General features: G+C 41.8%; 1 protein-coding gene and 1 pseudogene across 1 annotated transcript in view; both read left to right on the top strand.

Annotated features, from left to right (window-relative positions):
- LOC124776611 (sterol regulatory element-binding protein cleavage-activating protein) overlaps positions 1-14,282 on the top strand; it is a 263,862-nt gene extending 249,580 nt beyond the window's left edge. Inside the window, exon 23 of the mRNA XM_047251684.1 lies at positions 9,316-14,282. Within this exon, the coding sequence (XP_047107640.1) occupies positions 9,316-9,495 (180 nt within the window). The 3' untranslated portion in view covers positions 9,496-14,282. The remainder of the gene's footprint in view (positions 1-9,315) is intronic.
- Positions 14,283-25,675: 11,393 nt separating this feature from the next.
- LOC124778362 lies at positions 25,676-25,793 on the top strand (annotated as a pseudogene).
- Positions 25,794-26,439: the final 646 nt, after the last annotated feature.

The following is a 26,439-nucleotide window of genomic DNA, read 5'->3' as shown; positions in this document are numbered from 1 at the left end:
ATATCCTTTGTTAGAGTATCGGTTCTTATCAGCCTAAATTACAAAAATTAACTTAAAAGTAAAACAATGAAAAATTCCCAGTATTCTAAAAAATTCTGAGTTTTCTCCTGGATGTAAAAGCTCCCAAGTTTTTCTCGGATCTCTTGGTTGTCCCTGTTTGTTTAACTGCCTTGAAAGCAGAGATCATACTGTCCGAACACAAAATGGTTGAGTTGTCTTTGCTCTTCAAGCCATTGAGTGCAGCCGTTAATGGTTCCTGCAATTTGGCTGTGTGTTGTGTATGTCAGTGGTAAAAAATTAAGGATGCTGTTCCAAGTTAGTCATGGGAGCCATAAGACAGCCTCAACTTTTGTGGGTAACAGTAGTGAACCTGACATTTAGATTTCACAGCCCAGAAAATTGGCCCCTTTATGACCAAAAATGCACTTAGTGGTGTTCAAGACTTTGCTGTAATCGTTGAAACATCTCAGTCACATGCTGTTAATGCCATCCAGGTATGCAAAGCGATATGGGAGTCTTTCTAATACAGTCTATAAACGTTTGCCATGTTTGTGCTGCGTTACAAAGGCCAAACATCGTAAAATGATTATCAAATAGGCCAAATGGAGTAATTATGGCTGTCTGCATTATGTCTTCCTTGGCTATAGGAATCTAAGTGTAAGCCTTCCCCCAGTCTAGGGCACTGAACAAGGTCACACCACTCAGCACATAGTTACAAACTTGTTACAAGGTAATGATCTGGCATGGTTCTAGTGTTGCCTCCATGCAGCACACTTCTTAGGTACCAAATGAAATTGAGTGACCAAGGAGTACTCGACTGTTGCATAAAACTATGCAGCGTACTACGGAATTCTGCTTTTGCTATGGCCAGATGGTCTGGGTATTCAAGATATGGGTGGACTGTTTGTAGTTTTAATGTATGTACAGTGACATACCTCTTTCAGTGCTCCAGATGGTTGTGCCATGGCAGGAACTTTGGCAGTAAGTCTGCACGAGTTTAGCTGTGTGTGTAGCTACATTCCTTCACAAACCTGTTTGAAAGCCAGTGACACTGCCCAAGAGTCATGTTTGCCATGCCTGCTAACAGCTGGTAATGTGCCAGGAAATCTCCTCCTATTATAGGTCCCAACATATTGGTGATAATGAAATCCCATGCTTGCTCATGTCACAGTCCAGGTCGAGCTTGATGCAACATGTCTTAAGTCATTATTGTTGAATTATTGTCACTGTTAAGTAGGTGTTCTGACTTATTTAGGCAATCGCTCGATGGGCCAGAGCCTGACTACCACTGGTGTTTGGGTCTGCACATGGCAATGTACATTTATGTGCCAGGTCCCCAAATTTTCTGTGATACCAGCAGATAAGAGGTTGACCAGTATCAGAATTTGAGGAAGTAGTAGACAAGTGGTTCCTTTAGTGCCTCCGGTAGCTGTTTCTGTCCTTGCTGTGGTCCTGATGTGTCAACATCTCGCCAATTTGCTTTGTCAACAAATCGAACTTTTCAGCCAGAACATCATAATCCGCACATGAAACCATTAGTGACTACAAGCTGTTACATGACACAGTCACTGCACTCATCAGTACAGGTGTTATTGTGTCAAATATCATATCCACTGATTGAGCCACTTCATCCAAGGCCCTGTCAGTTGCAATGCAATAATGGCTTTCACTTGAGGTGATGGACAACTGCTCCTCAAGGTACATAGTGGACTATCAGGCACTGTACTAGTATCAACTGTACTCTTCAGTTGCCTCGAGTATTGTGATGGCCTCCTGTCACTGATGTCCTCATGTGAACCTTGCCAAATATGTTTCTCTCGTTGGGTGACACCCTATGGATCAGTTTTTCATAAGCATCTGTCACAGATGGGTCTGTGATAACAACTTTTACTTGTGAGGCAAATTTGTAGTCTAGGTGGCGTATCACGATTACAAATGTGTAGTACAAATCTGCATAGAAAGGGCTGGCCTCCACTTGTGTGAACCACTGCACTGGATTGTATGGCCAGTAGGATAGAAAGCGCTTGGCGAACTGAGAGAGCGAAGGTACAATCCATCAGTGATTTCCCCCCTGCGGGTCCGGGGATTAGAATAGGCCCGAGGTATTCCTGCCTGTCGTAAGAGGCGACTAAAAGGAGTCCATCCCCCTCACGGGGGTAGTTAGCGCCTGCGTCCGGAGACGGACGGTTTCACGACCTATAATCGTGGTCTTTTTGGTTTTTCACTTCTCGTTTCTTCCTTCCTTTTGTTGGTTCCTTTCTTTGCTCTTCTCCACTTCACTGTCTTCCTTACTCTTTCCCTTGACTTCTCCTTGCCTTCTCATTGCCTTCTTCTCCTTGCCTTCTCATTGCCTCCTTCTCCTTGCTTTCTCATTGCCTTCTTCTCCTTGCCTTCTCTGGTCTCCGCCTCGGCGTTTGAGACAGTCTGTCCTCTTTCTCCCTCTCTCTTCTTTTTCCTCTTCTTCCTTCCTCCCTGTGCGTGTCTGAAGGCCGACCCACGCGTTCGCACGCGTAGCCGGTGACGGGGTAACGCGTAAGTCCCCGCCCTGGGTAGACATGTAAGGCACGCGCGTACCCCCTGGTAAAGGCCAGGCCCGGGGAGGGGTGATTGCCTGAGCTGATACCTTCTGACCATGCCGATTGGTCCCTCCGTCTGTTTCTCGGGAGGTGTGACCTGAGGTGTAAACATTCACCTAAGGCGGGAGTGCCCTCTGAGAGGGTCCCCACAAGGAAGGAGCGCGCCATCGGAGACGCTGGCAATCATGGGGGATTCCTCCGCAATGGATTCTACTCCATCGCTTTCGACTTCGACCCACAAACGGAAACGTGACCAGCCAACAGTGACAAAAGTACTACCACCTGCCCCACAGTTCCTCGTAGTTTCTTGATCTGAGGACGGAAAGGATTTTTCCTCTGTCAACCCTTTCGTTATTCAGAAGGGCGTAGATGCCATAGCCGGATCTGTCAAATCTTGTACCAGGTTGCGTAACGGTACCTTATTACTAGAAACTGAGAGTGCCTTTCAGGCACAAAAACTGCTTCAGGCCACACTCTTGTACACGTTCCCTGTCCGGGTGGAGGCCCACCGCACTTTGAATTCGTCTCGTGGTGTAGTCTATAGTAGCTCTCTCGACGGATTGACTGACGAGGAGCTTCAATCTTTCCTCGCTGAGCAGGGCGTGACGGCTGTCCATCGGGTCATGAAAAAGGTCAATAATGACCTCGTACCGACCCGGACACTTTTCTTAACCTTCGATAGTGTTAAGCTGCCATCGCGCATCAAGGCGGGCTACGAGGTTATTTCTGTTCGCCCTTATGTCCCGACACCTACGCGCTGCTACCAGTGTCAGCGTTTCAATCACACTCGACAGTCTTGCTCCAATGCAGCTAAATGTGTCACTTGTGGCAGGGATGCCCATGAGGGTGACTGTCCACCTCCGTCTCCTCGTTGTGTGAACTGTCAGGGTGACCATGCCGCATCCTCCCGCGACTGTCCTGTCTATAAGGAAGAACGCTGTATCCAGGAAATTCGAGTCAAAGAGAAAGTGTCCACCTCGGCTGCTCGCAAGCTATTGGCTAGTAGGAAGCCCACGCTGCTCCCAGCGGGGAAATACAGCACTGTCCTCGCCTCTCCTCGGACTACCCGGGAGGTAGCAACCCAGACATGCGATCTGACCTTCAGCACCACGGTCGTCCGTTCGGCCAGTGCTAAGATCGCGCGGTCGACGTCTCCTCTTCCTCCCATCACCCCACAGACACGAGCACCTTCCTCAGCTTCTGCTCAGTCGAAGACCCCGAAGTCAGATGCACGGGCCTTCAAGAAGGAACCATCCCGTGCAGACTTCCTCCGTCCCTCGACCTCCCAGCCTTCGACCGGTACTTCCACCAAACGTCCTTCTAAAAAGGCGCATAGGAAGCACAGTTCTCCTTCTCCGCCGCGGCGCCTTCCTTCTCCTGCGCCACCCAGCGGTTGCCGCCCCAGGCCGTCATCCGTTTCGCCTGGCCGCACCGCTGGTAGCCGAACATCTGGCCGTTCACTGGCGGAGGAAGCTCCCCCTCCCGGCCATCCTCCCGAGATGGCTGATGACCCTATAGACCCCATGGACGATGACTGTCCGCCTCCTGCTAGCGGCGGCAGTGCTCGCTCGAAGCCAGGCCCTAAGCGGCCTTCGAGGTGACCCCTTCTCTCATCTTCCTTTTCTTACGATGGCACTTATTAACTGGAATATTCGCAGCATTCGCTCCAACCGAGAGGACTTGAAGTTGCTGCTCCGCTTGCATCGTCCGCTTGTCGTAGCCCTCCAGGAAACGAAGCTACGCCCATGCGATCAAATTGCCTTGGCACACTACACCTCTGTGCGTTTTGACCTACCCCCTGTGGTAGGTATCCCCGCTCATGGAGGGGTTATGTTGCTGGTCCGGGATGATATTTACTATGATCCCATCACGTTGCACACCGGCCTGCAGGCAGTTGCCATCCACATTACTCTCCCCACTTTTACGTTTTCCTTTTGTACCGTTTACGCTCCATCGTCATCTGCCATTACCAGGGCAGACATGACGCAACTTATTGCTCAGCTACCTGCACCATTTTTGTTAACTGGAGACTTCAATGCCCACCATCCTCTTTGGGGCTCTCCAGCATCCTGCCCGAGGGGCTCCTTGTTAGCAGACCTTTTCAACCAGCTCAATCTTGTCTGCCTCAATACTGGCGCCCCTACTTTTCTTTCGGACACATCTCACACCTATTCCCATTTAGACCTCTCTATATGTACTCCCCAACTTGCACGCCGGTTTGAGTGGTATGCACTTGCTGATACATATTCGAGCGACCACTTCCCGTGTGTTATCCATCTCCTGCAGCATACTCCCTCTCCGTGCTCCTCTCGTTGGACCATCTCCAAGGCAGACTGGGGGCTCTTCTCTTCCAGGGCGACCTTTCAGGATCAAACCTTCACAAGCTGCGATCGTCAGGTCGCACACCTCACGGAAGTCATTCTCGCTGCTGCTGAATATTCCATCCCTCACCCTACTTCTTCTCCACGTCGCGTACCGGTCCCCTGGTGGACCGCAGCATGTAGAGACGCTTTACGTGCTCGTCGACGTGCTTTACGCACCTTTAAACGCCACCCTACAGTGGCGAATTGTATTAATTATAAACGATTACGTGCTCAGTGTCGTCGTATTATTAAAGAAAGCAAGAAAGCCAGCTGGGCTGCTTTCACAAGCACCTTCAACAGTTCTACTCCTTCTTCTGTTGTCTGGGGTAGCCTGCGCCGGCTATCTGGCACTATGGTCCACTCCCCAGTTTCTGGCTTGAAGGTCGCGAATGAAGTCCTTGTGGCCCCTGAGGCTGTCTCCAATGCCTTCGGCCGCTTTTTCGCCGAGGTTTCGAGCTCCGCTCATTACCACCCTGCCTTCCTCCCCCGCAAACAGGCAGAGGAGGCTAGGCCACCTGACTTCCGCTCCTCGAATTGTGAAAGTTATAATGCCCCATTCACCATGCGGGAACTCGAAACCGCACTTGGCCGATCACGGTCCTCCGCTCCAGGGCCTGATTCTATTCATATTCAGATGCTGAAGAACCTTTCTCCTGCGGGTAAAGGTTTTCTTCTTCGTACATACAATCGCATCTGGATTGAGGGACATGTTCCCGCATGCTGGCGCGAGTCTATTGTTGTCCCGATTCCTAAGCCGGGGAAGGACAAGCACTTGCCTTCCAGTTATCGACCTATCTCGCTTACCAGCTGTGTCTGTAAAGTGATGGAGCGAATGGTTAACTCTCGATTGGTTTGGCTGCTCGAGTCTTGACGCCTACTTACCAATGTACAATGTGGATTTCGAAGGCGCCGCTCTGCTGTTGACCATCTGGTTACCTTGTCGACCTTCATTATGAATAACTTCTTGCGGAAGCGCCCGACCGCGGCTGTGTTCTTTGATTTGGAGAAGGCTTACGACACCTGTTGGAGGGCGGGCATTCTCCGCACCATGCATACATGGGGCTTTCGCGGTCGCCTCCCTCTTTTTATTCGTTCCTTTTTAATGGATCGACAGTTTCGGGTACGTGTGGGTTCTGTCCTGTCCGACACCTTTCGCCAGGAGAATGGGGTGCCACAGGGCTCAGTTTTGAGCGTCGCTCTCTTCGCCATCGCGATCAATCCAATAATGGATTGCCTCCCAGCTGATGTATCAGGCTCCCTTTTCGTGGACGATTTTACCATCTATTGCAGCGCACAGTGTGCACTGGTCCTGGAGCGCTGTCTTCAGCGTTCTCTTGACCGTCTTTACTCCTGGAGTGTCGCCAATGGCTTCCGTTTTTCTGCCGAGAAGACGGTCTGTATTAACTTCTGGCGCTACAAAGAGTTTCTCCCACCGTCCTTACGACTCGGTCCCGTTGCTCTCCCACTCGTGGAGACAATCAAATTTTTAGGCCTTACCTTTGACAGGAAACTTAGCTGGTCTCCACATGTGTCATATTTGGCCGCCCGTTGTACCCGTTCTTTAAATGTCCTCCGTGTTCTCAGTGGTATGTCGTGGGGAGCGGATCGAACCGTCCTACTTCGTCTATATCGGTCGATCGTCCGCTCCAAGCTGGATTATGGGAGCTTCGTATACTCCTCTGCACGGCCATCCATCTTACGCCGCCTCAACTCCATACAACATCGGGGTTTACGACTTGCGATCGGAGCATTTTATACCAGTCCCGTAGAGAGTCTTCATGCTGACGCTGGCGAATTGCCACTCACCTACCGGCGCGATATACTGCTTTGTCGGTATGCCTGTCGGCTACTGTCAATGCCCGACCATCCGTCTTATCGTTCCTTTTTTGACGACTCTCTTGACCTTCAATACGGGTTGTATGTCTCTGCCTTGCTACCCCCTGGAGTTCGCTTTCGTCGCCTCCTTCAACACCTTCATTTTTCACTCCCTGCAACCTTTCGAGTGGGCGAGAGCCGCACGCCACCTTGGCTCCAGGCTCAGGTCCGCGTTCACCTCGACCTCAGCTCGCTCCCAAAAGAGGTCACCCCCGGTTCGGTCTACCACTCCCGTTTTTTGGAACTTCGTTCGAAGTTCAACAACATGACTTTCATTTATACAGATGGCTCTAAGACCAATGACGGGGTCGGGTGTTCCTTTATTGTCGGGGCACAAAGTTTCCAATACCGGCTCCATGGCCATTGTTCGGTCTTCACAGCTGAGCTCTTTGCCCTCTACCAGGCTGTTCTTTACATCTGCCGCCACCGACATTCTGCTTATGTCATCTGCTCAGATTCCCTGAGCGCCATCCAGAGCCTCAGTGATCCGTACCCAGTTCACCCTTTCGTACACCGGATCCAACGCTCTCTTCAGCAGCTGGTGGACGTCGGTACACCGGTTAGCTTTATGTGGGTTCCTGGCCATGTCGGTATCCCTGGGAACGAAGCTGCAGATGCCGCGGCCAAGGCTGCGGTCCTCCAGCCTCGGACAGCTTCTTGTTGTGTCCCTTCGTCCGATTTTAGCAGGGTCATTTGTCGGCGCGTTGTGTCGCTGTGGCATGCCGATTGGGCTGCACTTACCGACAACAAGCTTCGGGCCTTAAAACCTCTTCCCGTGGCTTGGACGTCCTCCTCACGCCCTTCTCGGCGGGAGGAGGTCGTTTTAGCAAGGTTAAGAATTGGACACTGCCGGTTCAGCCATCGCCATCTGCTGACGGCTGCGCCGGCGCCGTTCTGCCCATGTGGGCACTTGCTGACGGTTAGACACATTTTAATGTCCTGTCCAGATCTTAACACACTGCACCTCGATCTTAACCTGCCTAATACTTTAGATGCCATTTTAGCAGATGACCCACGAGCAGCTGCTCGTGTTCTTTGTTTTATCAATTTGACAAACCTCGCTAAGGACATTTGATGATGTTTTTTAATCCTATGCCTGTCAGTCTGTCTTTTGTGTTTTCCCTTTTAGTTGTTGTTGTCAACTTGTGCCTCGCGGTGCATTCTTAGAGTAGTCAGGGCGCTAATGACCATTGAAGTTGTGCGCCCGAAAACCACAACAAAAAAAAAAAAAAAAAAAAAAAAAAAAAAAAAAAAAAAAAAAAAAAAAAAAAAAAAACCATCAGTGATTTGGCCGTGTTAAATCTTTTTCTTCCAATGTGTAAAGCAGCGAAACCATGTCAGGGTCACCAGTTCTGGAACATCTAGAAGATTACCCTCCCGATAAATATTTGGGCGTGTTCTTGAAATTTAGCTGAAGTACACAATATAAATTCAGACATCACAGGAAGGAAAGAACTGTATTTAATGCACAAGGAAGGACAAAATTAGTCTTGTGTGGAAATTAGTATTTATTAGCAACTGAAAAGTTAACAGCAGTATGCAAACTGTCCCAAAAAACTAGAAAGAATTGGTCTGTAAGAACAACAGTCACAGAAAGTCATATTAATTAAGGAGCACTAAGCCAGTGAAAACACAACGCCTCTGGTGGGCGATGCACAGACTCCTTGACACTTCGTGTGTGTACATCAGCTGACAGCAACTAGTAATTTTACAAGTTCACAAATTGCAGCACCTAAACTTTTCCCGCTAATTAAGGCGTTAGAAGCATAGCCCTGACCAAAAAGTGATTCTGGTAGCTGGAGGGAGTGGTTTTGTTCATCTTGCCTTTTGCGCTCTTGTGACGGTGTTTCCATAGAAACTTTCATTCCCTAAAACATATTTCTTTAATTCGAACCAAGGAGTCATATACCAGTTTTCATAGATTTTGGTTTAAAAATATTTTAATATTACAAAATATTTTTACACACACACACACACACACACACACACACACACACACACACACACACGGCCGAAAACTGAAATACCAATATCCATAGTTCTGGCTTCAAACTTCCCCTTAATAGCAACATAGTTTCAAAAAAACCTTCCATTCCATTTTTCAACTCCTCAGGGGTGTAATTTTGAAAAATTGCTTCATAAACGATGCCTATAGTGTAGGATCAACACCCGCTCCAGAAATCAAGTTTCTATTGGCTGGAGTATGATCGTTCAGTGAATCAGTCAGGACATTCCCTTTTGTAAATATAGATTGTTGATTCATACAGTTTCCTTTTCTTTGTTTTGGTTGTACATTTTATTTATTTCTTTTGCTGTCCGTCCATTCATTGTTGTCTATTGCCCTAGAAACTCATCAACTTGTTTTAAGACTTCATTTTTAATTTTTAATTTTTTTTCTATATTTTGGTTATGCTATTAGTTTTATTATAATGAAAAATAAATATTTCTCCTAATACAATGTTTATATATAAAGTTAATTAGTAATTATGTGTGTGTTGTAGGATTCCTTGATTGTGTGGGATGTTCGGACAGGTGAACCAGTTCGTGTGGTACGCTTGAGTGGTGGTGGTGCTCTTGTGAAACAGTTAGTGTTGTTGGCCCCAGGTGATTCAGTAGCGTGTGACTGTGGAAGCCAAGTCCGAGTGGTGCGGTTCCCTCTCGCGTGTGATAAGACTGATTAAATCGTGAGGTCTGCCACATAACTTTAACTTTAAAAAAATTGTAAACTATAGGCAGCTGGAAGTGTATTACAGGAAAATTGTCATCTGCACCCACTAAGTTGCTCCAGAACATTCTGAGTGGAAAAGCAAGATTTCAGAAGACACAAAGGGTGAAACTGATTTTTCCCAGTGTGTGTTAACCTCTGACACATTCATGACAGAATTATGCTTGTCGCGCAGCTGATATCACGTATACATGTTTAGGATGGGAATGTTTTGTGTTGTGATCAAGTTAGTCTTTTGTTTTTATTGTAATTTGGAAGTGTGTTTCTTAAATCTATTTATAATTGTGTGAAGAAGTTGTTTGAGTGAGTATGTTTGTATCAGCACATTTTCCATATTCATTTGCAGTTAGCTAAAATCAGGGCACATGATCATATTTTTAGAATATTATAGGATAAGGGTAAGCGACATGATGTTTCTGTTGGTTAAAGCATCAGCAATGATGATTTGAAAGTTGTTGATTCAAGTAAAGATAGGCATTAACATATTCCCCAGTGTCAAATAAGGCATTCTCTTTTGACAAAGCTTTGTTTGTTCACTCATGCCATTTCACTGTGTGGTTTTGATGGCATGCAAATTTTTAGGTCACCATAACTTGAAGGATATGAATTAAAATATATGAACACTACGGAATTTCATCTCACGTCAGGCACACTTTATCATTGTGTTGTTCGTTAAACCTTTGGTTACATGACTTCTACTTAACTATGTTCCTAAGATAATGTAGGGAACTTTATTATTGCAGTACAAAAGTTGAAACCTGTGGTTCTCTTTAGAGCATCTTTTCTGAAAGAATTTTGCGTTGAAATGTGAAGAATCTTGTATCCCACTCTCCTCCCATCATTCATCTGTTCATTTCTACAGAAACCTCAGTTTACTAACTTTATTTTATTGTTACTTCCAGATTAAATTGGCCATGCCATATATTTTGTTCATATAATTGCTTCTCTCTGGCTTTTTCTTTATCATATTAAAAAAAATACACTAGACTGAACATGAGGCACTTGCCCATGATTTGATTCTCTTCTGATCACATGTTAGATATTGCTGCTTCCCTATTTTAATAGTTTTACTGTTTGTGTAAGTCATCAATGCCAAAGTGTATCACTATTTGAGAATCCACTGTCTGCAGTTACCAGAAAGTGAATATACGTACAAGCTGTTGCTGGATTTTGTCCAGTTATCACTATCCTTATTTTGCATTATATCCTGTATAATATTTTGTAGTGTATCTTTCTTTAGTGCAGTTTTAATTAATGCTGATGTTCTGAAGTACACCCATTCCACACCTTACCATAGCATTTCATTTTGTCTGTCTCCATTCATGCATTATTGAGAGAGAGAGAGAGAGAGAGAGAGAGAGAATTTCTTAACTAATGACTTCATTTTTAACATTCTGCAAGTAGTGCCAAATATCAAATGGGGTCATTATTTAGTGCTTTAAATGTGATGAGTTTCACTTTTTTACTCCTGGGGTGTGAGTCACTATCTCACATCAGTTTTTCAGTGTTCTTTAATTTGTGTGTTGTCTACAGAGTTTTCCACTTTCCTTTTGCTAAACAAATTGTAATTTTGATTTTAGGTATATGTATGTAGTTTATTTATTTATTTTTTTTCTTCCCTCTCGTAGCACATAACAATTGGTGTTAGTAATTCTCTTGTGTTGGTAAAATTCTAAATCTTAATGAGTCAGAACGAAGTGAAATCCGTTGACTACATTTTATAATGTATGATTTTCTGTGATTCACAGCAAAAGTAAATCAAATTTTGGCCAGCAGTAATACAGTGACGATTATGGCCCAGTGATTTCGAAGTCTTACGCTGCTTCTTTTACACTTCAGTGGAAATTAGACTATTTAGAAAATGTTTTTTGTGATTATCATTTAAATATTATAACATCTATAGATTTACCCAAAACAATTGCAATGTCTCAGACACTCTGAACTCGAATACTTTTACACATATTCGTAAAGGGAAAGCTGTAGACATGGAAAGAGCATGAGGGGGAGAGTTATCATCTCAGAATCCAGTGGTGAATGAAGCAAAAGAGGAAAGAAGTAATAAATTGGGTGTTACTGGTTTGTTGATATTTCTTTTATTCTTTTTGTAGAACTGTTTTAAGTGCCTTTACTTGTCTGTATATTGATGTTTTAGATTTTTTTCTATTTACTTTGTATTTGAAGTAAGAGAGAGAGAAGAGCAGTTGTTTATGTGAAAGCTGAAACATTGATGTCACCTACATATTTAAAGTTTTTCACGTTAAGTCCATACTTCTGAATGTGTGTGTTGCATGAAGTTAAATTTGAAGGTGACATATGAAGTGTTTATTCATATATGAATCATGCCAAAAAGCCAAAGATGGTAATAATCCATTGTTCTCTCTATTATTCTTGTTTTCTTCCCATTTATGTTGTATGATAATGAAATCTAGTGATTTAAAAATTTTATGATGGTGATAACTGTAGGAGAAACATTCACATATGTGCTGTATATAATGGTGGTTATCGAGCATTTATATTGTAGATTCTGATTACTTTGTGTAATGTCTAGCTATTTTCCACCTTTTGTTTTTAAATGTATGACTTTTTGTCAAAAGCTGTGCTTCTTATTTTCAGAGTATTTTTAAAATTCGTTAAGGAAGGCAATATGTAACTTGATGAAATCATTATGAGTTTCCATTCAGGTGGTTGCATCGAAATTCTGGAATTTAGACAATCACACGGATGGAAGCTTGAGAAGTTTTCAAGCGCTGTATATGCTGGGAAAGTCTACATTCACAAATATGTCACTTTTTTTCATGGATCCATAATGATATTCTGTTAATGTCAAGAATGTCTGTGTTTATATATGCACAAACCTGTGAAATTTATATTGACTTGTGGCCAGTTATATGTTTTGTGTGTCTTGATGTATGTTTTTTCCCCTCAAAAACAAAGAAAATAAGAAGTACTAGGTAATACTTGCCAGATACTGTCTCTGGTAGTGGACCAAATTTGGAAAAGCTCCGGAGTACAAAGTGTTAACTGTAAATTGGATAAATTCAAAATTTTAATCAGTGCTTCGCATCATAAATCGAATTTGTTATTAAGTATCTGTAGATCTTGTTATATATACTAAGTGTTGTCAACACAGAATCTGTTACTTTTTAGATTCTTTCTGTGCGTGGTAAAACCTGTATTTTACATTTTACTTTGTGAGATGCCAACTTATGAAAAAAAAAAATCAGGAGTTGTTTGGTTTCTTGCTTTATACAAAAATCTCCAGTATATAATGGATGGAGATTGCAGCCAGTTTGTAAGATAAGTAGTTTTAGCATGTTTTGAGTCTTATGAAGACAGAAATGTGTAATTTTATTTTCTTGTGATGTTTACTTTGAAAGACTGAAGGGACTTATACAACACTAGTAAAATAGCTTCAGATACATTGGTTTGAGAAAATTAAGATCCTGCAAAAGCAGAGGTAGTTACAGAAAAGGTGTTAACTGTGCAATATTGAAAAATTTAAAATGTGAATCTCTTGCAAAAAGGGTAAATCTGGCATCTTTGCAATAGACTAGTCATATTCTTGCAATGTGGTTGGCACACCATCCATTTAGAATATAAAAGACTGTTAAGGGAGGAAAGAATGTGATTCTGTATTACTTGTTACTGCTTACTGCAGACATGGCAAGACAAAATCTGTGCTGTTTGTATGTAGTAAAAAAAGTACAAATTTTTGTGATACAGACACCAAATGTGGGGTGTAAGATGTTTGACAATCAAACTGCTAACATACGGGCAATATCAGAATGAGATAATGTAAAATCCAGGTCTTACTTTAATATTTATTTCTGTTAAATCATCATTACTTTCATATTAAACATTTTTATAGCTGTCTGTATGGAAACAGAATGTGTGTACGCTTCTTCTTTGCAAGATAAAACACATCCGAGTTGATTTATTTGATGTGGGCAGGAACTTTCAATACGTTATAGTCTTATCCATCAGCTGGTTTTCTCTATTCTGAAGTTACTTTCTAACTAACATCATTGCCTCGAATTCCTGCAAAATATGTAACATAAGGTATCTTTCTTCAAGACTTCCTATCCATTAAGTTAGTTTCTTTTCTTTCTGTCTTCCTTCCTTCTTTCCTTTCTTTTTTTAGAAAGTAAATCTTATTCTCTGGGAGGAATCTTGCGCCCCATTAAAATAATTAAAGAACTTGGGTAACTGATGTCAGATTAACATTACTGAACATGAAACTCTCCATTTATCAACTATCCAAGTGAAAGACTGTTCTGCACGTCATTGCGTGCAATTTTATTGGCTGTGCTACAGAAAGATGTGGGCTGATGCTGATACACAGAATGCATGTATCAGTTTATAATAATTTTCTGTAGTGGTTGCTACATTTGATTTCAAATGGAATATAATGCATTTATTTCGCATACAAATATTTAAGCACAGCACACCTTTGCTACACCCCCTGCCCTGTGTATATCCTCTGTGTGTGTGTGTGTGTGTGTGTGTGTGTGTGTGTGTTCACCCATGTGTGCTGCATATGCATGTTGTTAAATGTGTTAAAGAATTGTTATTCTTGTTAAGACTGGAGAATCATCCCAGATAGCGGATGGAAGATAAATATTGTAAATTAAATTATATATTTTTAAAGTTGGACTGCTGATGCATAGGAGGCTACTGTTTTAGTACTAAATTTATTTATAACATTTAAATGAATTGAATTGATGACTTAAGGAGAAGAAAGGTTGTATTTTATAGTAAAGTTTCTATTTAAAGACAAATGTTTGTTCTTATTAAGAAATCCTAATTAGTGTGTGATGGAACTGACCTGGATAATGTTATCTCGTTCTCTGTAGCACTAATCTTGAAAATGTTGAAGCTGGAAGTTTAAATGAGGTTGGTATGGTGTTTGACCAAAGGTGTACACAACACTAATTTTAGATGACATTAATACACACATTTTATTCCTTTCAAAGTTTACTATTGATTGTAGTGATCAGTTTTTGCAGTATGAAAAATTATTGTGCACCAGAATCAGCACCCACGATTACAGTGGAAAATTAATTACTCTTGTGGCACAAAATAAATTGTTCACATTTATACAAAATCATCACAGTTCTCAGTTATCACAGTTCCTGTTAAAGAGAATTACATTCCAGTAATTCATTTAAATCAGTGCCACAACAGATCTCTCCAATGACAATTATGTTTCACTTTCTTGCTAATTATAACAAATTCATTTCAAACATTCATTTATTTAGGTTACAGAGATTGCTTGAAAGTTATTAAATATTAGAGCTTTTGAATTTTGTGGCGATCGGTGCACATATTTTCATGCACAGATTGTATTTGTGGCGTAAGTCAACACTGAGAGCGCCCTCCAATGTGGGTCTTACTTTCAGCATCAAAACTGTAAACTGACAATTTTGAGTGATGTCTTACTACTTATAGGCAGGCATAAGAACAAACTGTTATCAGTTAGGTTGGATTTTACAATTTTTGATAAACTACAAAAACTAATGTGATTCTGAATTATAAAAAATGTTGCTAGTCAGAAATTTAGAAAAATGCATCAAACTATTCTCCGTATGCAGTGTGAATCCCCTTGTTTACATGAATGAATGCCAATATTACATATTATGATACCTATATGAAATTATTGAGTAGTGCTACATGTGATACTGACGAAAAATGAAGGGGAAAAAAGTATGTAGTGAAAGTTTGGAAGCTAACCGTGGTTAGTACAAAATTTGTAGTGGAAAGTGAGTCTGCTTAAATTTCAAATGGTGTAGGTCACCTGTCTCAGATACAAGTATTAGCTCATAGGTTTTTGCACATGGTGAACTGTAGTGCTAACTTTAATTATCTTAACTTTTAATTAACAGAGTGCTAATTAGAACTATTTACACGATTAGAATCAGAACAGCAAAAACTAATAATCTGGATAATAAATTCCTGTGAAGTTGGGTATAAATAAGAAACTGAAATTTTTATGCAAGTTGTACATACCAACAGATAAATGTGTTGAAAGATAAAAATCGTTAAAAAAAATCGTTATTTATTGGAGTAGAAATATGTAAAATGTGGGAAGAATCCCCTTACTGTGTAACAAGAAGTTGGCAGGTGAATAGTTCAGATTGTTGTTATTATTTAGGAAAATTAACAGAAGTTAAAAAAAAATCTGGAGCCTGTTTTATTCAGAAGAGCATCTGATAGAACACATAGATTAACACAGCAAAAATACTTTTGAAACATTTAATCCTATCTTATTTGTAACTCGTACACTTTCACACACATAAAAGTTCCTAGAGGGGCGCACAAATAACAGGATGTTAGAGAAGTGATGCTCACATCTCCAATACTTATCATTCTGCTGTTTTGTCTGTTGTGTGCATTTCAGTACTCATGCTCTGATCTTCATTGGAGCACCATTAAGCAAAGGTACATGTAGGTGTTGGACAAAAATATGAAACATAATGGAAATGCATATCCGTGCTTGAACATAAATACAGATACTTGCCAAGTCTGCAGGTTGCAATTTTGTATTTGACAGCGAATGGCACCTATCCAATGTCCTCAATATGTTGCAAGTGCAGTAGTGGCCAGAACAGTGTTCTGTGTAGTAGTGAGTGCATTATGATAGAGCTAAGTGAATTTGAACATGAGCAAATTGTTGGTGGTCATGGTGAGTGCTCCTGTAACCAAGGTAGCCGAAGTCTTTGGTGCTTCAAGAGGCACCATGTTGAAGCTTTATACCATATAAAGGGAAAGCTGAAAAACATCATCTGCTAAGTCACAACGCAGATGAAAATGTGTGTTGAGTGATTATGAAAGACAGTCATTGAAGAGGATCCTGCCAAATAATAACAAAGGATGACAGATGCAAAAGTCGCTCCAGACTTGAGTTGCACTCATAAACCGCATCAGCACCAAAACAACATGAGGGGAGCTCCATAAGCAGGGAACTGCAGGGTGAGGTTGAATTCCAAAACCACTCAGCTGTGATGCAAATGCCCATAATAGGAAAATTTGGTGCCAAAGCCATAAAACTTGAACAATGGGACCAAGTGAGGTGGTGCAATGGTTAGCACACTGGACTCGCATTCTGGAGGATGACGGTTCAATCCCGCGTCCAGCCATCCTGATTTAGGTTTTCTGTGATTTCCCTAAATCACCTCAGGCAAACGCTGGGATGGTTCCTTTGAAAGGCCAAGGCCAACTTCCTTCCCTATCCAATGAGACCGATGACCTTGCAATTTGGTCTCCCCCCGCCCCCAAATCAACCCAACCCTGGACAATGGAACTATGGAAAAATGTCATTTGTTCATATGAGATGTGTCACTCTGTTTCCAACTTCTAGCATAGTTTACGCTCCAAGAATTAAATGTGGTGGGGGTTCGGTGATGATGTGTACAGCCTTATAATACTATTCGTAGGGCCCCGTGATTACTCAGCAAAGTCGCATTATTACCAAGGATTTGTGTGACCATTTTGGATGATGGGTTCCATCCCATGGTACAGTGTTCGTTTTCTCGATGGTGAGTCTGTATTCCAAGGCGATGAGGCCCCTGATTATACAGCGTGATTTGTGATGGACTGGTTTTGTGAGCATGAGGAGGAAGTGTCATGTCTGCCCTGGCCACCACAATCAGTAGATCTCAATATTATTGAGCCTTTGTAGTTTTCTTTGGAGAGAAGAGCATGATCGTCATCCACTGCCATAATTGTTCCTGAACTTCCCACTCTTTTGCAGGAAGTGGGGAATGCAATCAGTCTACAAAGGACATTGCTTACAAGTTACTCATGTGGCCTATCCTAGAATATTGCTCAGTTGGATGGGATCCATACCAAATAGGACTAACAGGGATACTGAATGTATACAGAGAAGGGCAGCACTAACAGTCACAGGTTTGTTTAAGCGATGTGAAAGTGTTACAGAGAACTGGGCTGAACTGGAAGTCTCTTGAAGATAGACATTTAAACTATTCCAAGAAAGTCTGTTAACACAGTTTCAAGAACCAGCTTTAAATGTTGACTCTAGGTATATACTACAAACCCCTATGCATTGCTCACATAAGGATCATGAGAATAGGATTAGAATGATTAGTGCATGCACAGAGGCATTCAATCAATCACTCTTCCCATGCTCTGGTGCAATGGGATGTACCCTCTGCCATGCACCCCATGGTGGTTTGCAGAATATAAATGTAGAAGAATGGTATAACATTCCCTTGAAAGCATACAGGACTTGTATTTATCCGTAAGTGGAGAAACCCAGTGTTGCTCAGGTATTGATTTGTATCTGTGAGCATTCAGTGTCTGGTCTTGGGCCTAATGTTTATGACGACCTTAACCCTGAGCTGTGTGTCGCCCAATGATGTAATAGTGTAGGTGCATTCAGTGGTATATGTGGGTAAGCTTTAAGAGATTAAATAGTGAAAGCAGCTGAGGATCAAGTAGATAAAAGATAAGGCCTAGTAGGAATCCTTGGATAACACAAGTCATTGAATTTAATTGATGAAAGGAGAACATTAAATGATGCAGGAGTGGGCTTAATAACGAATAAGAAAACAGGAATGTAGGTAAGCTACTGTGAATAGCATAGTGAATGCCATATGATACACACAAAGCCCACCCCTACCACAGCAGTACAAGTTTATATGCCAACTAGCTACACAGGTGATGAAGAGGTAAAAGAAATTATTCAGATAGTTGAGGGACACAAAAATTTAATAGGCACAGCGGTCTGGAATTTGAAAGTAGGAAAAGGAAGTGAAGGAAAAATAGTAGGTGAATATTGACTGGAGAAAGGAATGAAACAGGAAGCCGCCCGGTAGAATTTCGCACAGCGCATAATTTAATCATCACGAACATTTTGTTTATGAATCATAAAAGAAGGCTGCATATTTTGAAGAGACCTGGACACACCAGAAGGTTTCAGATTGATTATATACTGGTTAGACAGAGATTTAAGAACCAAGTGTAATTGTAAGATATTTTCAGGGGTAGATGTGGACTCTGACCACAACTTATTGGTTATGAACTGTATATTAAAACTGAATAAATTGGGAAAAGGTAGGAAATTTAGGAGATGGGACCTGGATAAGTTGAAAGAACTAGAGGTGATTGAGAGCTTCAGAGGGAGCATCAGGCAATGGTTGACGAAAACAGGGAAAAGGAATACGGTAGAAGATGAATGAGGAGCCTTAAGAGGTGAAATACTGAAGGTAGCAGAAGGTCAAATAGGAAAAAAGAAAAGACCTATTAGAAATCCTGGGATAAGACAAGAGATATTGAATTTAACTGATGACAGGAGAAAATTTAAAAATGCGGCAAATTAAGCAGGCAAAATGGAATACAAATGTCTAAAAATGAGATGGAAAGTAAGTCTCAATTTTCTAAGAAGGAATGGCTACAGGACAACTGCAAGGAATTTTTAAACATTTTATTGGCTGTGATCCAGCAACCATAGGCTATTTAAATACAAGATGTATATACAGCCACTTCGGTTGCACAAAATTTTGTCAACAGACCATAGTTCCGATTGCACTAGGGCAATCTTAATCAGAATAAAAAGTCATATGGAATACACGTAATCCCAGCATGGTTTAAAATGTCTGAGGAAAAGTGCTCTTGTCTAAAAAATGTCACAGGACTAAAAACTAAAATGTAAAAGTATAACATAATTGTCAACCAGATAAAATACTCCACGGAATATGATAACCGCAAGGTCTCTTGGCGCCAAGTGACCTTGCAGCTGTCATATTCCATGGAGTATTTTATGTGGTTGACAATTATTTTATACTTTTACATTTTAGGTTTTAATTGTGTGACATTTCTGTTTGATAATAGCAGTTTTCTTCAGACATTTTAAACCATGCTGGGATTACATGTATTCCAAATGACTTTTTATTCTGATGAAGATTGCCCTAGTGCAATTGAAACTGTGGTCTATTGACAAAATTTTATGCAACCGAATTGGCCTTAGATAAGTCTTGTAATTACAAATGTAAAGATTTAGAAGCACAATTCACTAGGGGAAAGATAGATACCATGTACAGGTAAATTAAAGAGGCCTTTGGGTGAAAAGAGAAGTAGCTGTATGAATATCAAGAGCTCAAATGGTAAACAAGTCCTAAGTAAAGAAGGAAAGGCTGAAAGGTGGAAGGAGTATATAAAGGGTCTATACAAGAGAGATGAACTTAAAAACAATATTGTAGAAAGGGAAATGGACATAAGTGATGATGATGAGATGGGAGATATGATACTGCGAGGAGAAGTTGACAAAGCTCTGAAAGATAAATATCAAAACGAGGCCCCGGGAGTAGATGACATTGTCAGAACTACTGATAGCCTTGGGAGAGCCAGCCATGACAAAACTCTTCCATGTGGTGTGCAAGATGTATGAGAAGGCAAAATACCCTTAGACTTAAAAGAATAATGTGGTAATTCTGAAGAAAGCAGTTGCAGACAGATGTGAAAATTATCAAACTGTAAGGTTGCAAGATACCAACATGAATTCTTTACAGAAGAATGGAAAAACTGATAGAAGCAGACCTTGGGGGAGAGTTTGGATTATGGAGAAATGTAGGAACACGCGAGGCAATACTGACTCTATGACTTATGTTAGAAGATAGATTAAGGAGAGGCAAACCTACATTTATAGCATTTGTAGACTTAGAGAGAAAGCTTTTGACAATGTTGACTGGAATACAATCTTTGAAATTCTGAAGATAGCAGGAGTAAAATACAGGAATCATAAGGCTATTTCCAACTTGTAGAGAAACCGGACAGGAGTAATAAAAGTCGAGGTGCACGAAAGGAAAACAGTGGTTGAGAAGGGAGTAAGACAGGGTTGTAGCTTATCCCCGATTTTATTTAATGTGTACATTGAACAAGCAGTCCAGCAAACAGAAAAATTTGGCTGCCTACGCCTTAGCAACAGGTACGAGTTGCTTCCCAGTGTTAATGATAACTCTGAGCCAGCACCGGATGCCTCTCCTGTTGGGCCAGCGGTCGATTTTCCTGCCCAGTCTGGACAAGTACAGTGGGTGGGTATGCTAGTCATAGGGATCTCCAAAGTGAGGCGGGTGGTGGAGCCCCCCAGGAGATAGAGGGCAAGGCGAGAAAGAATTCTGGTGTGCATTCAGTATGTTTGCCAGGCGGTCTTATCCATGATGAGGTGGCCCTGCTGGCGACTATTGAGCGCACTGGGTGCAACCGGATGTATGTAGTGGCACATATCGGCACGAATGACACCCGCCATTTGGGTTCTGAGGCAATCCTCGGCTCCTTTTGGCGGCTGGCTGATCTGGTGAAGGCAAATAGCAACACATGAGGTGCAGGCTAAGCTGTCTATTTGTAGCCAGGGTTGATCGCAGTCCTCTGGTTTGGAGCAGAGTGGAAGGTGTAAACCGGAGACTCAGACGGCTCTGTGATGGTATCGGAAGTGAATTTCTTGACCTCCGCTATCGGGTGCAGAATTGTAGGGTTCCCCTTCATAGGTCAAGCGTGTACTACACGCAGGAAGCAGCTACTAGGGTAGCAGAGTACGTGTGGCGTGCACATGGGGCCTTTTTAGGTTAGAGGACCCCTCCCTTGGGAGCAAACATGATTTGCCTCTTCAATCAGCCACAGTGACTCACAGAATCTTGGTCCTCGCAGATCAAAGATAGAAAAGATTAATATGATTTTAGTAAACTGCAGGAGCATAAGGATAGATTAGTCGCCAATGGTGGCAGCGTGTTTATTGCAGTAAAAAACTCAATAAAATCTAGTGAGTTTGTCAAGCATTCCAAATGTGAATTAGTCTGGGTGAAACAAAGAATGGTCAATAATGGTGATCGGATGTTTTCATAGACCACCTGGGGCAGGATCTGTAGTTGTAGAGCACTTCAGACAGAGTTTGCAGAACATCATTAGTAATTTTCCTGATCATGCCATTGTAATAAGGGGCGACTTCAAAATGCCAGGTGTAGATTGGGAGTATTCTGCCATCAGAATTGGTGCCTTAGACTGGGAATCATTTGGCATTGTTCTGGATGTCTTGTCCGAAAATTACCTTGAGCAGATAGTTAGAGAACCAACTCATGAGGGTAACGTCGTAGACCTCCTGGCAACAAACAGACCTGAACTTATCGAATCAGTTAACATTATGTTCCAGGTAAGGTTTTAAGGGATGGGAAAGATCCACCATGGTTTAATAGCTATGTTAGAAAAGTGTTACGTAAACAAAGAGCAATTCATCTCAGATTCAAGAGAAGTAAAAACCTAGCTGACAAACTGAAGCTGGACGAAGCGAAAATGAGCGTAAGGTGAGCAACGAGAGATACGTTCAATGATTCCGACAGTAAGACGTTGTCAACCAACCTGAGCAAAAACCCTAAGAGATTTTGGCCATATGTAAAATCAGTAAGTGGGTCAAAATCATCTATTCATTCTCTCAGTGATCACAGCGGCACCGAAATGGAAGATAACAGAGATAAGGCCGAAATACTGAATTTGGTCTTCCAGAGTTGTTTCACCGTGGAAGATCGTGACACTGTCCCTCCTTTCATTCGTCATGCGAATGTTGAAATGGCAGATATTGAGATAGCCGATTGCGGAACTGAAAAGCAGCTACAATCACTTAGTAGTGTAAAGGCTTCAGGACCAGGTGAGATACCTATAAGATTCTATAAAGATTATGCAAAATAACTTGCTCCCCTTCTAGCAGTAATTTATTGTGGATCACTTGAGCAACAAAAGATACCTAATGACTGGAAAAAAGTACGGGTCATTCCCATTTGTGAGAAATGCCTTAAGGCAGAACCACACAATAATAGACGTATATCATTGGCATTAATCTGTTGCAGAATTATGGAACATGTTTTATGCTCAAGAATTATGACGTTCTTGGAAAATGAACAGCTCCTCTATACATGTAAACATGGATTCCGCAAACAAAGATCTTGCAAAATTCTGTTGCTCCATGAGATCCACAATGCAGAGGACAATGGCAGTCAGGCTGATACCATGTTCCTTGATTTCAGTAAGGCATTTGGCACTGTCCCGCGTTGTTGTTTAATGAAAAAAATATAAGCTTACGGAGTATCGTAGCAGACCTGTGACTGGATTCAAGACTTTCTTGGACATAGAACTCAACACATCGCTCTTAACAGAATTAAATCAACGTATGTATAAAGTAGCAATGCCAGAATGACCTGCAGAGAATTGATGAATGGTTCTGACTGTGGCATTTGACCCTGAACGTAAATAAATGTAACATATTGCGGATTCATAGGAAAAGAAATCCACTACTGTACAGCTATACTATTGATGACAAACAGCTGGAGACAGCATCTGCCGTAAAATATCTAGGCGTAACTATCCAGAGCAACCTAAGTGGAATGACCCTATAAAAAACAGATAGTAGGAAAAAGCAGACACAGGACTCAGATTCATTGGATGAAACTTAAGGAAATGTAACTCATCAACGGAAGAAGTGGCTTATAAGATTGTTCATCCGATTCTTGAGTACTGATCATCTATCTGGGATTCCTATCAGGTAGGACTAATAGACAAGATAGAGAAGATACAAGGAAGTGCGGTGCATTTAGTCACAGGCTCGTTTAGCTGGTGAGAGAGCGTTACGGAGGTGCTAAACAAACTCTACTGACAGACGTTACAAGAGAGACGTTGTGCATCATAGAGAGATTTACTGCTGAAATTTCGGGACAGCACTTTTCAGGAGGAGTCAGGCAACATATTACTTCCCCCCACATACATCTCACGTATTAACCAAGAGGAGAAAATTCAGGAAATCAGAGCAAATATAGAGACTTACCGACAATCATTCTTTACAAGCACTATTCATGAGTGGAACAGGGTTGGAGGGATCAGATAGTGGTACAAAAGTACCCTCCACCACACACCATTAGGTGGCTTGCGTAGGTGTAGATGTAAAGTCCAGGGAGAAGAAATAAAAAAATTGAGGCTTGCCAATGACATTGTAATTCTGTCAGAGGCAGCAAAGGACTTGGAAGAGCAGTTAAATGAAATTGACAGTGGTTTCAAAGGAAGAAATAAGATGAACATCAACAAAAGCAAAACAAGGACAATGGAATGTAGTCGAATTAAATCAGGTGATACTAAAGGAATCAGATTAGGAAACTAGGCACTTAAAGTACATAGTAGATGATATCTGCTATTTGTGTAGCAAAATAACTGATGATGGCCAAAGTAGAGAGGATATAAAATGTAGACTGGCAATGGCAAAAAAATCATTTCTGAGGAAGAGAAATCTGTTAACATCGAATACAGGTTTAAGTGTTAGGAAGACTTTTCTGAAGATATTTATCTGGCATGTAGCCATCTAGGAAACTGAAACTTGGACAATAAACAGTTAAGATAGAAAAATAATAGAAGATTTCAAAATGCAGTACTGTAGAAGAATACAAAAGATTAGATGGATTGATCATGTAACTAATGAGGAAGTACTAAATAGAATTGGGCAGGCAAGAAATTTGTGGCACAACATGACCAAAAGAAGGGATCGCCTGATAAGACAGATTCTGAGAAATTAAGGGATCACCAATTTAGTATCTGAGGGAAGCGTGGTGGGTAAAAACTGTAGAGGGAGACTGAGAGATGAATACAGTAATCGCATTCAAAAAGATGTAGGTTGCAGTAATTATTCGGAGATAAAGGTAGAGAGTAGCATGGAGAGCTGCATCAAACCAGTCTTTGGACAGAAGACCACCTCATACATGATTCAGCAGTTTTTAACACTTCTCATTCTTTATGATGTCACTTATCCTGAACTGTGTGTTGAACAACGATATAATTTTGCATTTGCATTCAGTGGCACAGACAGTGCATACTGTCTGTTAATTGTGTCATGAATTCAGTTAGTAATAGAGAAGTAATAAATTATAACATCATGCCTCATTCGGTACTTTTGCTGCATGAACAGCAAAAAAGTAGTAAGCGATAAAGTATCTTTTCTTTCATCATTTTCTAGGGGTTGTCTGCGAGAAAGAATTTCGTAAAGGTTTGAAATTGTGTGTAAAATTTTTTGAAAGTCAGTAAGTGCTCTCTCTGTCAAATACTGGATCAGTAGAGTCTGGGTCTTCACATGTCACACACTTTGCTTCTTTTCACCTCCATTCCCTTTGATATGTATGTGGTTCTTGGCCCCGCAGTGATTGCCACCTGATGTATGCGAGTACCGTGTCTGGTTGAAATCAGTGATGTAGGAGGAAATGTGTGAAAACACACACACACATATTTATTTTTATAATATTTATGGATTCGAGGGTAGTTACACAATCACGTCCCACATTGACAAAGCATTTATCTAGTGGTGAAATGTGTGATTCATTGGGTAAATGTAGGATACACAATTTATTTGTTACTTCATCACCAGACATTTGACATCCAGTGGTGGATAAAGCTTAGTAATATATATATTATGACTTCCAACTTAAGGCAGTGAGACACAAACTTCAATAGAAAAAAACATAAAAAACCTGAAAGTTGAAATTTTCTGGCAGATTAAAACTGTGTGCCAGACCAAGACTCAGACTCAGAACTTTTGCCTTTCACGGACAAGTGCTCTAACTGAACTACCCAAGCATGACTCACAACCTGTCTTCACAGCTTTACTTCCACTTGTACCTCATCTCCTACCTTCCTCCTGTGAAAGTCTGAAACAAAGGAGATGAAGTACTGGTGGAAGTAAAGCTATGAGGATGGGTCGTGAGTTGTGCTCAAGTAGATCAGTTGGTAGAGCATTTCCACGCAGAAGGCAAAGGTCCCGAGTTCGTGTTGGTCCAGCACACAGTTATAATCTGCCAGGAAGTTTCATATCAGCACACACCGCCCTTCAGAGCGAAAATTCATTCTGGAACCTGAGAGTTGCTCAACAAGCATGATGTATGTTTGGAATTATTATGAGAATATGAAAATGAAGAAGTCAGTCACAGAATAGACTGTAGTGGAACACACAATTGTGACTGTAATAAAAACTTAAAAGAATTGGCCAAGGGTGTTTGGACTGACAACGTAATGCTAAAGAGCTCAAGGATGTTTCCTTGCTAGTTGCCAAAAGAGAAGAAAACACAAAGAAGAAAATTTAATGGAATTAGGGTAGATGGCGTGGCAATGGCCTTGCCACAGTAGATACACCGGTTCCCGTGAGATCACCGAAGTTAAGCGCTGTTGGACGTGGTCGGCACTTGGATGGGTGACCATCCAGGCCGCCATGCACTGTTGCCGTTTTTCGGGGTGCACTCAGCCTCGTGATGCCAATTGAGGAGCTACTCAATTGAATAGTAGTGGTTTCAGTCAAGAATACCATCTTACGACTGAGAGAGCGGTGTGCTGACCCCACGCCCCTCCTATCCGCATCCTCCACTGAGGATGACACGGCGGTCGGATATATATATAGAGGCACTCCTTCTTCAAGCCACGAGTGGCCTACTGGGACCATCCGACCGCCGTGTCATCCTCAGTGGAGGATGCGGATAGGAGGGGCGTGGGGTCAACACACCGCTCTCTCAGCACCCTTGGCCAATTCTTTTAAGTTTTTATTACAGTCACAATTGTGTGTTCCACTACAGTCTATTCTGTGACTGACTTCTTCATTTTCATATTCTCATAATAATTCCGAACATACACCATGCTTGTTGAGCAACTCTCAGGTTCCAGAATGAATTTTCGCTCTGAAGGGCGGTGTGTGCTGATATGAAACTTCCTGGCAGATTATAACTGTGTGCTGGACCAACACGAACTCGGGACCTTTGCCTTCTGCGTGGAAATGCTCTACCAACTGATCTACTCGAGCACAACTCACGACCCATCCTCATAGCTTTACTTCCACCAGTACTTCATCTCCTTTGTTTCAGACTTTCACAGGAGGAAG

The sequence above is a fragment of the Schistocerca piceifrons genome, chromosome 2, assembly GCF_021461385.2.
Source record: "Schistocerca piceifrons isolate TAMUIC-IGC-003096 chromosome 2, iqSchPice1.1, whole genome shotgun sequence".
NCBI classification, from domain to species: Eukaryota; Metazoa; Arthropoda; class Insecta; order Orthoptera; family Acrididae; genus Schistocerca; species Schistocerca piceifrons.
Note: the sequence above shows the minus strand (reverse complement) of the source record. Positions and strands in the feature narration are given on the sequence as shown.